At 37.3% G+C, this 13,406-nt stretch overlaps 1 protein-coding gene across 1 annotated transcript in view; it reads right to left on the reverse strand.

Annotated features, from left to right (window-relative positions):
* The window catches only part of SLC23A3 (solute carrier family 23 member 3), a 1,305,121-nt gene that overhangs the window by 577,476 nt on the left and 714,239 nt on the right, over positions 1–13,406 (reverse strand). Inside the window, exon 8 of the mRNA XM_044073709.1 lies at positions 7,416–7,563. Within this exon, the coding sequence (XP_043929644.1) occupies positions 7,416–7,563 (148 nt within the window). The remainder of the gene's footprint in view (positions 1–7,415; positions 7,564–13,406) is intronic.

Raw genomic sequence — 13,406 nt, forward strand, 5'->3', positions numbered from 1 at the left:
CCTTTGTAGTAAATATCTTGCAGTTCTTCTATCAATGATGTTACTGAACAAAAGAAAAAAAAAACTGTCCGATATGGAATTAAAAAAATGTTTGATGTGTTTCAACATCACCAATGATTAACAGGTTTCTGATGCTAACCTGGACAACAGCAAAAAATAAATACATAAAACTAGTTGATTTTTGCTTTTGTACATATTTATGCAAGGAAAACTTAATACTGCAGTAAGTACTATCTGGACAGAAATACATGCTTTATGCACAGTCTTCACAGTTTTCCCAAATAAAGCAAATAAATAGTCCCTGTAGACTATGATGTTTGCAGATGACATTGTGATCTGTAGTGAGATTAGGGAACAGGTGTTTGAGGAGACCCTGGACAGATGGAGATATGCTCTAGAGCAGGGGTGTAGCCAGGATTTTCAAATTTGTATTCAACTCCCAGACTGCTGCTGCCCCCTCAACAAGCCACATCCAAATTAACACTGCTGACCAAGCCACGCGCCCCCTTTATATTGCTGATCTCTGAACAGAAGTATATGCCATGGTAGTAATTACACGATGCATGAACATTTTCATTCCAAAGGTACATCTTCCGTAAGTCAAAAAACAAAATACCTTTCCATTTACACTAGGACAGATCAGTTTGTCCCCCCCCAAGATTACTCTTCTTCCCCTTGCAGCCCCTAACCCCTGTAGTGGCTCATTACACTTCCAGTAATGTTGCTGATTAAAGGACTGTCAGGGTCTAGGCATCACATGCTCCACAGTGTTGTGGTCTGTAGGTACAACATATAGTGCTCTCCCTACGTAACACCCAAGCTATGAGCCGCAACTACCTCCCTTTCACCAGCATGGGTCACCTGGCAATGCATGATCACTCCTATGGCCTACAATCACACTAAGCCTTTTGGAATGGTAAACCTTACATTCCCAACAGCAAATACATTTTAGCTGGGCTAAGTCATACTGCCACTGACATTTAATGAAGATGTGTACCCATGGGAGTCAATCAAGCAAAAAGTAAAGCAGTTGAAATTTACATCCTTACTACCTTGCTTACATTCTGTGAATCTCAAGCCTTTGCTGAAAGGCAATTAGTTAAAGCAAGAAAATTACCCTAGGCGCCAGAACCGGTGGGACTGTTTACTGTCACATGCTCTAGGCGCTTGTTTGGAGTTTTTTCTAGTCTTATGATCCAGTGATAGTCTGGACAAAATTATTGGAAAGAAAAGAAAAGAAATTCAAGGAAGAAATAAGTTTTGCCCAAAATTTAATGCTCAAAGCTGACATGATACCACCCAATATGCTGAGAAGGCAACAGCTTGAAAAGACAAAAAGCTTATCTGCGAATGCAGCCTGCCTCTCAATCCTCCCACAAAATGAAAGCAGTTACTTTATGTATAGCCCGATGCTGTTGCATGCTGAAAGAACAAATGAAGACACTCAGGTTTGAGTGTGGAAAATGTCAAAGAATATTACCACACCATTTTCACCCCCCTTGTAAGCTAGTGTAACTGATCTCATGTGCACATATCTGAGTAGTGCTGGTTTCTGACTATGCTGGCTTCAGTACAGGGCATTAGTTGGGAATGGGGTCCCTCTAATAAGCCTGTTTCAAACTTCCACTGTACAGAATAATTTACTGCCAAGCTCTATGCATATTTAAATAGTTTCATAGACACATATTCCACCATCAGAAATAAACAACACCAAATTCAAAAATAAAGCCCTGTGGGCATTATAATAAAAGAAAAAATACTCATTGCATGCAAAAATAAATGTAATTCTCAGAAAGCTAAAAACACTCTTGCTAAACTAAGACAATGAACTCGGGACTGTGATTAAATCAACCAAAGCCTGATATGAGGTAAAAATATAAACCCAGGTGAAAGATAACCACAAAGTATTTTTTTTAACTGTGCTAGAAATCTCAAATGACTGGCACTGCAGCGAGCTGATAACAAATGATATCACATACTTGGACAAGACGATATATCCAATTCACTGGCCAACTAATTCAGATTGAACTTCATCCCACCAATATTCCAGTATTCTCACATAAAATACCTGCATCTAAAACCCCGTCAAATCTCTCAACAATTTCTGAAGTTAGTACCCAAGGCCAAGAACATAATGTCTATTGTGACTGGCTAACATAGTAGACTGCCTACTGGTTAGTCTGAAACCTGATATGTTGAACCCCCTATAAAGGCTATTCAGTACTAATCTCAAAACAGGTTTTGTGCTGGATGAATGAAAGAATGCAACAGACTTTCATGAAGGTGGGACTTCAATGGGCCCAACATACTCACTATTGTAAGGAAATCCTTTTTCGTTGTGCAGCTTATATCTAAAGGTATATCATCCAGATCCAGGCATATAATTGTTCCCCTCTACATGGCACTCATTAGACCAATCACTGAGTGAGTATAATGTACCTTTTGGTATGTACCTGTCCAAACACTTCTCAAAAATGGATGCCATCTAACCCTCAAACATTTAGGAATTATTCCAAAGCAAACCTTGTATTAATAACTTATACCATGCTAAAATTTCCATCCCCCAAAACAATGTGAACTCTGCTACCACTATGCAAATTGTTTACAGAAATCCTATACCATCATGTAAACAGCTGCAGTGAGGTAGCTGTACCCACAAGGAATAAGCAGGGAACCAACACAGATAACAAGCCACCCTGATGGAATCCCAGTATCAACAACTTGTATAACAAAAGGAGGAAAACCATGGCCAGTATTAGGAACTACCACACCCAGAAGGGTATGAAACCCCTCAAACTAAATAAGCAACTCAGAAATCTTATCAAGCCCACCAAAGCCAGATTTGAGGCAGAAATATCCTCAAAGACAAAAGATAATGACAAGGCCTTCATCAGCTTTGTTCACAACCTCAAAGGTAACATGACAGTGTGCTGAATAAATTGTAAATGGAAACACCTAAAATGAATCAGAGGATATAGCAAACCTGCTGGCTGATAAATCTAATTCCAGTTTCACTCCTTCTTTCCCTCAATACCCCTCAGAAGACACCATTCGACCATAAATCCTCTGGCTATCACCAGCAAGCAAGTCTTCAGTGCACTCTCCAAGTCAAAGAATACTACCTCAGTAGGCCCTGAGAATATCCTGAGATACCTCTTGGATAGCATGAAACATGAGGTATCAAGAACTCTAAAATCACTGTTCAACATTAGCCTACTAATTGTCTTCATGCTTAGTGAATGGAGGACTGCAGTAGTTAATCCTTAGCACAAGGTTTGGCCTTCTGCTGACATGGATAACCATAGACCATAAGTCTGACTGGTCTTGTACGTAAACGCATGGAAAGAATCATAGATATTTTAAATAAAGACACAGGGAACCAATTTTCTTATTTACTTCTACAATTATTACAGATATTGAAATAAAATAGCACAAGCACTGATAGCCATTTGCTAAATACAATCTCACAATGAAAACAGACTCAGCATGAGCAGTAAACTTCTCTGCCCTTGAAACTCACACTCATTGAAATGGCATGAAAACCCACATTAAAAGAAAATGCATCTGACAGTGGAGGATTAAGTTTATGTTTGAGCTGTTTTGAAACCATAAGCTCCTTGCACACATTAATAGGGTCATGCATACATGTATGTATTATTTGATTCACCCTCATGGTAAATTATATTCCTTACATAATACATCACAATTTGTTAGAATGGTATTTTAAATTTGTAGTCTTGAACATTTTTCTAGAAAGCAATGAACATTTTTCTAGAAAGCAATGAAACAAAATGTATGAAATAATGATAAAGCTACCCATTTCAGAAAATGTTGTCCATAAAATGCCACTCATACTTCCATCATTATAATACACCAATACTACTTAGAAAGCACAATCTTTTCAGAAGTAAAAGTCATCCAGATAATTTTACCTTAAAGAGATCTGTAACTAAGAAAACTTTGCATTTCAATGTTTCATATACAAATTCAGTGCCTGCTGTCTTTGAAGAATAAATTGTCTATGTTACATTAAAAATGGTAAGCTGATAATATTGCAATAGGGAATGACTGACAGTCCAACAAGTTACTAGGAATCTTATACAAAGGAGGACACACAGGAGTATAGAACCCCTATACTTTCTTAAAATGCACCAAATAATCCGCAGTCAAAATGGCACTGCAATATCAGCACTTCAACGTGGTGTGGGAGTAAAACCCACAGCTTTCTGCACCAAAGGCAATTATGCTGCTATGCTAACCCTGCTTTCAAATTCTACAATACAAACAGTGACTGCCATTTGATAAAACAGTTAACCACCAAAATTTGCTGTATACCAGTACAACAGAAGAGACAAAAACTGAACTAGCATAAAAAGTTTTAATTTTCGTAAAACACTTCATCAGAATGATAAAAACACAGTTCCGCACTCTATTTAAACCTAAAATGTGTGTGTGTGTGTGTGTGTGTGTGTGTGTGTGTGTGTGTGTGTGTGTGTGTGTGTGTGTGGAGGGCTCATGAAGATGTGTGCAATCATGATGCTCTACTAGGTAGTCCCACATTGCCAAATAGCAATAATCAGTAATAATCACATGACATGCAGCCCAAAAAAACATCATGTGACAACTACAAAGCATTAAAATTACTAACAATAAAATATAAATACAATTTTTATACATGTGAAAAACATTTATATAAATAAATTCATAAACCTGTCTGCCCATATTTAACATCTAGCAGCATAACCTAGTACGTTGATTTTTTTTTTTTATTACTGAGTCTTATTTAAATGGATTGTTTTATTGAACCTTGTATTAGTATTGAAGAAGGGCGTGTAACCCGAAAGCTTTGCTGTTTTATTTTATTTCTCAACGTTTGTATTTCTTCATTGGATATTTCTGCAGCATTTCAGTGGGGGCTGTACATAGCCAGATTTTTCCTGTATCAAGGGGATCTTTACATGGCTTATAGGGCTTCCCTCGGACCTAGCTGTGATGGATCTGTTGGACATGTGCAAAACAAACAGCATCGGAAATACTAGGTCCAGGGATATGAACTTCACTTGAGAGGTAAACATAGAATGTGCTGGAGATACAGACGTGTGTCCAAAAGGATCCTAGCACCACAGAACAGGCTCTCCATACATGTAAAATAGAGTTAATCTGGGACCCATTCAAAGGTAGCCTTGAAAATTGGATGGGAAATCATAAATTTGCCATGGTCTGGCCCCTGGTCCTGTGCCATCAATAAGTGTTATCCTAACTAACACCACCTCCTACAAATCCTTAGTTACCTCCCTACTAACATGTCCCAGTGATACTGAGGACCAATGTAGTTTGAAGTGTCTGGCTAGGCTTGTAAGGACAGCAGTGCTTGTCAGTCTAGTAACAACCAATGAACTTATGCTCCAGCCATCCACAGTGAGGCCATCATTCATTGGTCTTCAGGCTGCATCTATCGTCAGTCACCTGAAACAGCCCAAACAATATGCACTACAGTACAGTTTCTAACCCTGCCCCCCCAAAACAGCAAGAAGACAGGTAAAGCACATGTGCTTAATTTCCACCCACCTGAACAACCCTACTTTGTAGAAATCCACTAAGGGTTGATGTCACTGAATAATCAAACACATTTTCATACCAGACTTGTATCTTTCAGGATATGCATGCTAACAAAAAACCTGATAGTCTAGCAATGTTTTGAGCTTATAAGCATAATAAACAAAATGCAACCCTATTTTTGTGCCTGTATCCCCCCTACCATTTTAGGCTTTGTCCTTATTTAGCAACCATCATGTCAGTTACAGCCTTTACCCTTGATTATTCATGGTTTCAGACCTCTCAACTGTCCATATTGTCGCAGAATGCTCAGATGTTTACCTCATATTTTGGTCTGTCCCTCATAAAATTGATAGTTGTCTGGCAAACCACTAAGATGATTTGAGAACTGAAATCACTAAATAAGTTTTCAGACTTCTTAGTACTATATGCTTTACATCCAGAACTCCTCTATGAAAAAAAAAAAGATTCATGTTTGAGTGTCAGCCTCACAGTAATGGGGCAAAAAAGTACATCCATCATTAGTCAGAAAACAACAATTCTACCCATACACTAGCTTAGAAAACTTAACCGTCTGTCAAGTATTAACAAATAACAAGAACATCTTCAAACAAGACAAGCAATTACACAATCCCAACAAGACGCAACTACTCAATATTTCTCTCCACTCAGTCACCAAATTGTCTACAAAATATAAACCCACCTTTTAGGGTCTGAAAATCCCGGGTACACTGTGAGATACCATCCGTGTGGTATGAGATGGCCATGGCCTCATGGCCAGCTTTAGTATGGGCAGCCAGAAAAGCACACGAGGAAAGCAAGATAGCAGCTCATCACATTGTGATGATGCCTGGAGGGACGGTCGGACATCCTGTATGTTGAACTGGTGCACATTTGAGGGTTGAAAAGTGTGATTTTTAATGTAGGGATTGGGAATAACAGACACGGAGTACGAGGGTGCAGTCCAGAGCACCACTCACTCTCACACACTCAATTAAGTGTGCCATGCCACTTTTGCATTTTGGGGCCAAGTGTTCAGTCAGTCACTGTACAAAAAAACACAACACAATCTATCTTCTTCTTGTAATAATACCAACACCACACGTACCACCACCAGTCCGGTCCTTCCACCACTCACCACACGAAACACGATGGTTTGGTTTGCTCAGTAGGATGGAATCATCATCAGGAAGAATACTCTTCCACCGTCCACCTGCAGTCTTCCATGATCAAAATGCAACTATGATTATTTAAGGAGGAGTTTGAGGCTCGTTGTCATGTCAGACTCGTCAAGTCATGTGACTGCCTGCCACGCCACCTCCACTAACAGTTCTGAACAAATAACAATGCAGGCTTTACGGGAAAAAACAAAGTAAGTGGAAAAAAAAAGTGTATTTTGCCAGATAGCATTAAGAAAATCTAGGGGGGGTGCAAGTGCACCCCCTTGCACCTGCCTGCGGGCGCCCTTGCAATCTGGACAGTTGGATGGGTGACTGTAAAATCACCCCGGGGTTCCAGCTGTGTCCCTCTTGGACAGGGGCAATAGGTGCTAATCATTGTAATAAGGGTAATAACTTCGCTAGGTTTGTAAGGGTGCTAGGGCCACTAGCCTAGTAACTTCCTATGATCCTATGATCCAGAAGAAACATGTATGTGTTTTGTAAACTTCTATGTTATAACCTCATTAACACTCTTCTGTGTATATGGGTGTGGGTGTGTGCGCACATGAGAGTGAGAAAAGCTTAGTGTCAATCTTGTTGTCTCTTCTGCCATATTTATTTACTTATCTTTGCATCTTCACATCTTAATGTACATAACGGCATGTTACATCTAGAAATAAAACAAAAAACAATAACTACCTGGATATGGGACTTTGATCCAGGGTTTTTTAAAGGTGCTGAAATTTCTCCACAGAGGCTCCATTTTCTCTGGTAAAAGTTCTACACTTACATCATTCTTCTCCAGAATGACACATATGCTCCAAATAGCCAAGACTGGTAATAGCACCTGTAAACACAGACATATTTTTTCAATAAAGCTACATTAAATCTTATTGCATCTCAAGAATATGCTCCAGCGCAGATTAATTCAAAATAAGATATTTATCACAGATTTGTATAATGTTTAACAGTTTTGCAGAGACATCAGCTTCAGAAAAGAATCAGAATTTCCAGGAGCAGCTAATAAATGATTGATATGCATGAATTTGTCTCAGAGGACATGTTTCAACTATATAAATTCCATTAAAAATAAAAGCACTAGTTGTCTCATTTGTGTTACATAGTAAGTGGTTTCCACTAACATTGATGTAGTTCATTTAAATAGCTTTTTGATTACTGTTTTGAGAAATTCACTAACAGAATCCCTATTTTACAGGTAGCACTAATATAATGTGCTCATAGATACAAAATTATAAAATAATTTCAGCATTGAATGACGTGACTGGATAAGCATTGCTGAGATTGCTGTAATGTTCCATGTGTTTTATACCAAGGATTAAGGAACCCCTTTGTTGAATCAGTGGAGCTTCTGTACAACTGGACTTTGTTAGAAGGCTTTGTGTATTCTGCATACATGCTAGTTAATTTGATACCATCTATTAAGGGGGGTTGACTAACTTCTGCAACCAGCTTTCAGTCTGTCAGTTTTATATGCTTATTCATCAAACTAAGAGAAAGTACTAGAAGACAAAATAAAATGGTTGAATAATTCATCAGTAGTGCTTGTTATTAACCAGCATGTATTTATTTTTATAAATTTAAAATTAAATTTAAAAAATTACATTTTAGCAGCATTCCCAACTTTCTCCCTCCCACACTGCTTTGCACTATATTGATTCATAGATACACCCCTGCCTAACAGCACCTGTCTCTTCTACATTGTATATTCTGCTTTTCACAAATAAACCCTCACTTCCTATTTTAAACCCCTCTACTCCTTAAGTTCCAGAGAAGATACTTGGACAACCTAACTCTCTTTCTTCATAGAACATACTTCTTTCCTACCTCCCCTCTATAAGTGTTCAAACTCCACCACCACTAAATATCCTTCTACCCTGCAACTTTGTTTTCCTTCTTGATCTCTACTTCCTCACCACCTGCCAACTGTAAAATACAGATTCTTTAATTAATCATGCTTCTCCTCAGCTTATCCTCTATTCTTCTGCTGCTACTAAGCCATCTCACATTTTATCATGACTTTGTAACAGCTCTCAACATATCTTCAACTCTGTCCCAACCACCTATTCATACTTCCTCCCTACACTCTTCATATATTGCACCAAATGTATTTAATGATGTCCCTCATTTTTACCCCAAATATGGACTGATTAACTCCATTTCAATTCATACCAAAACCAAATTAAGTGGAAAAATACTATTAAAAAACAAGTATCAGTAATTCTACAGTATACTAAAATCCTTCTAGGAGGAGCCATTCATCCTAATCAAGGCCCCATCTATCACAATGAGCATCAAGACAATTCTCTTTCACACACTGTTTATTTATTTATTGGCATTTGTTAACCGGGATAGTCCAGCTGGGTTTGTGGCCCATTTTCAATGGAGACCCAAGAAGAAAAGCTCAGAGAAGAAAAATACAATTTAAGAATAAACAGTTTAAAAATAAATGCAAGGACAGTTTTACAATTCCATAAGTAATCACTGACATATGGAGATATTACAGAGAAAAAATACTTAAGTCAAGGAAGTACACTAATTCTAATACTGTAGAGTACCTAAATATATACAATATGTACAACATTGAAACATTCAACAGATATGTTTAGACAAACATTGTGCAAGTAGGCATATACTAAGCTGAGGAGAGCCTGTATAGAAGGAAAGAAATGAAGGAGTAGGAGTTAAGTTAATTTGGGGTTTGACAGGGGCATGTTTTGGAGTTAGGTAAATGAAGTTTAAGTTTCTCCTTGAAGTGAGATGGGTGTACAATGCTACAAATGTCTCTAGGAAGTTTGTTCCAAGCTTGGGCCATAGAGCACTTGTAAAGGAGTTTACCTACTGCTTTTTTTGGGATAGTATATTTGTAATAGTTGCTGATTTGATGTCCTAGGGGTACGGGGTGGAGAGTACTTAGTAATGAAGGAAGACAGAGCAGGACATGCTATAGGTTTATGGAGTATAGTGTGTAACATTTGCAGTTGGGCTAGTAACAATAAATGTGGGAATTCAAGCCATTTGAGAGAGTTTAGAGATAGGCAGTGATGAGTATTATAGGGAGAGTTAGTAATAAATCAAGCTATCTTATGATTAATCTGCTGGAGTTTGTTTAAGATAGTAGTTTGAATATGGCTGAGCACAGCGGCAGCATAGAGAAGGGAGTGGAGAAGGAGGGCTTGAGCAAGGGTGAGTTTGGAATTAGTTGTTAAGAATTTCATATGGTGATATAGTAAACCAAGCTTTTGGTTTGTCTTTTTTATACATTGTAGAATGTGCAAGGTTAAATTTGAGTTCATTATCAATGATGACCCCTAGGAGTTTAGTGTGGGATTCTGGTTGAATAGCAGTATTATTTGAGGATGTAATGGCAAAGGAAGATCTATGGTGGGATAAAGATTGAGGGAGGAATAGTAGGAATTTGGTCTTTTTTGGGTTAAGGATGAGGAGATTGGTAGATAACCAGTGTTCAGTAGCTAGCAAGACCTGTTGTGTGAGATATTGGAGTATAGAGATGTTATTTGAGGTAGTAATGAGCATAGAATCGTCTGCATATTGGATGAGGAAGATATATTACAAGCTGTATGAAGATCATTGGTGAAAATATTAAAAAGAAGGGGCCCTAGGATGGAGCCTTGTGGGACCCCTGTTGGGACAGATGAAAAAAAAGGTTAAACAAACCACTGCTTACACTCGTACAAGGCACGGAACTGTGATAGCAAAAATCCACAAAGATGTACGTTAATCCACAGGAGTGATACGTTAATCCACAGAAATGGTGCTTTCACTAATTCCCCAACTGAGATCGTATGGAGAAAATCTACGTAAAGAAACACTCTCAAAAGCTTATAAAAAGCAGTAAAAAGTTTAATCACAACCATAAAACGTTAAGCGCTTTCACTCGTACACCACGATCTTCCTCAGAACAAATTGCATTTCCTGTCATTCATTTTTAAAAACCAAAATTGGCGCCAAAAATGCAAGGAATTCTTTAAAGCTATAGTGTTCATTCATTCATTCTATATGCATTTTATATCTTTTAAATTAGGCGTGAATTACCTATATAATTCAACCTCAACTATTCTATGCAAAAGACATGAATTAAAAAATATAAAATATAAAATTTATCATATTATGTGCAAATTAAGAACATTTTATATATGTCTCAAACTTCACCCTATAGTTATATAAACAATACATATACTGATCCTAAATGTCTCTAAAATATAAACATACTAAATGCATATTACTAATGCTACCTATTGTAATCTATACAACAAAATTGCTATATAAAATAGAGCAAATATAACAACTACAAATATAACAGGTATAAACCAAAGGTATCATAACCCTTCATTGATTTCTCAACATCAATAGTGGCTTGACAGTAATGTAATCATTTATTCCAGGCCACGTCATAGCATCAGTGTATATTTGCCACCAATATTCCCTATAGGCCAGGTATTTTTTATGTTACCCCTCTAGGGTTTATCTTAATTCTTTCTAAGATTGCAAACTTGAAAGAATGTTCAGTGCCTGCTGTACTGATGTGTTTATATAAGGCATTTTTCACATCTTTGGTTCTTATACTGTACATATGTGCGTAAATCCTCTTTCTAAGTTGTCTCTCCGTCCTACCTATGTAGTAAGCCGGACAGACATTACACTTAGCTATATAGACTATAAAACTAGTTTTACAATTACCCTGTATCGGTCTGATTATGGTGTGGTTGACATTTTGTAATGTAAACAACGTTTCCTCACATATAAATCTGCACTGTCCACAAGCTCCACATTTATTAGTATGTTTTTCTTTCATAGTCATTGGTGTGTGACTGTTTTCTAATAAGTATTTCAAGTTTTTCCCCATTTTATAAACAAAATGTGGTTTGGCTCCCAAAATTCTTTCTGTGTCTTCGTCCATTAATATAATTTGCCAGTTGTCCGTCAATACTTTTTTCACGTGACCTGAGAAGGGGCCATATTGTACAATGCATGCCCTCTTAAAAAGTGTATTGTTTACTTTGATACTACTTTCTTCTGTTCCTAAAGTAGATACACTGTCAGCATACTTTGAACCTAAAAGGGGTGTGTATTTGTGTCCCCACTCTTTGAGAACATATGTACCTGTATCATGCATCATACGTTCATCATATCCCCTCTATCTGAATAATCCTGTAATGAATTCCAACTCTACCTCAGTGTCTTCCTTATCAGATGTCATTCTTAACGCCCTGATAATTTGTCCTTTGTATATGTTATATTTAAGTTTCCTGGGGTGATTGCTGTTGTAATCTAAATAAGAATTGGAAAATGTAGTTTTCCTATTGATCCTAGATTTGAAATGTTCATCTTCTAAATAGACAAAAGTGTCCAAATATGCGACCCCCTGAGTACTATATTCATAGGTAAATTTCAGGAAGTCACTGGTGTGATTGAGGTAATCCACAAACTCAAGAAAAGACTGGGTGTCACCCTTCCACAAAATGTATATATCGTCTAAGAAATGAGAATAATAACTCATGTTCGAAAAATAGGGGCTACTGAAGATGAAAGTCTCTTCCCAATCCAATAAGACTAAATTGGCATAAATGGGGGCGCACGCCACCCCCATTGCTACCCCTCTGGTCTGCCTGAAGATCTCTCCCTCATAGAAGATGAAATTGTATTCTAGTACTATACTGGTAAGCTCTACTAAAAGGGAAATTCTGTCCCAAGACAGCTCAGAGTATTTTCTTAAACTGTTGGTCAAGGCCACTAACCCTTGTTCCTGTGGAATACTTGAAAAGAGATCCACAACATCCACTGATGAAAATAAGATATTATGTTTCTCTGTGTTGACGGGATAATTCTTTAAAAATTCCCAAGAATCCTTTGTCAAATGAGAAATTTTGGAATATATAGGTTTGAGTAACTTGTCAACAACTTCCCCAATCCGAAATGTTTTTGATTTGCTCCCTGAAATTATAGGACGAAATGGGGGGTTAATAGTATCTTTATGGGTTTTAGGAATACCTACAATAGTGGCAATAACCGGATCTCTGACATACATATAATTATACATGTCCTCATTGATTCTATTCCCAAATAGGTAATCTTCCAAAAACATATCAATCCTTCTGTATGCTAAGTTCACTTCATTCAAAGACACAACAATATAGTTACCTGAATTGTGCAAGATGTTATGTATTATACTACTATAAGAAATGGTATCGTAAATAACCATCCCTCCCCCTTTGTCCGGTTTCATAATACGGATACTTTTGTCACACCTCAACTCCTTTAATAAAAGATGTTTAACTATATTGTTGTGTCTTTGAATGAAGTGAACTTAGCATACAGAAGGATTGATATGTTTTTGGAAGATTACCTATTTGGGAATAGAATCAATGAGGACATGTATAATTATATGTATGTCAGAGATCCGGTTATTGCCACTATTGTAGGTATTCCTAAAACCCATAAAGATACTATTAACCCCCCATTTCGTCCTATAATTTCAGGGAGCAAATCGAAAACATTTCGGATTGGGGAAGTTGTTGACAAGTTACTCAAACCTATATATTCCAAAATTTCTCATTTGACAAAGGATTCTTGGGAATTTTAAAGAATTATCCCACAACACAGAGAAACATAATATCTTATTTTCATCAGTGGATGTTGTGGATCTCTTTT

The sequence above is a fragment of the Protopterus annectens genome, chromosome 6.part0, assembly GCF_019279795.1.
Source record: "Protopterus annectens isolate FY-2018-M chromosome 6.part0, PAN1.0, whole genome shotgun sequence".
Lineage (NCBI taxonomy): Eukaryota > Metazoa > Chordata > Ceratodontiformes > Protopteridae > Protopterus > Protopterus annectens.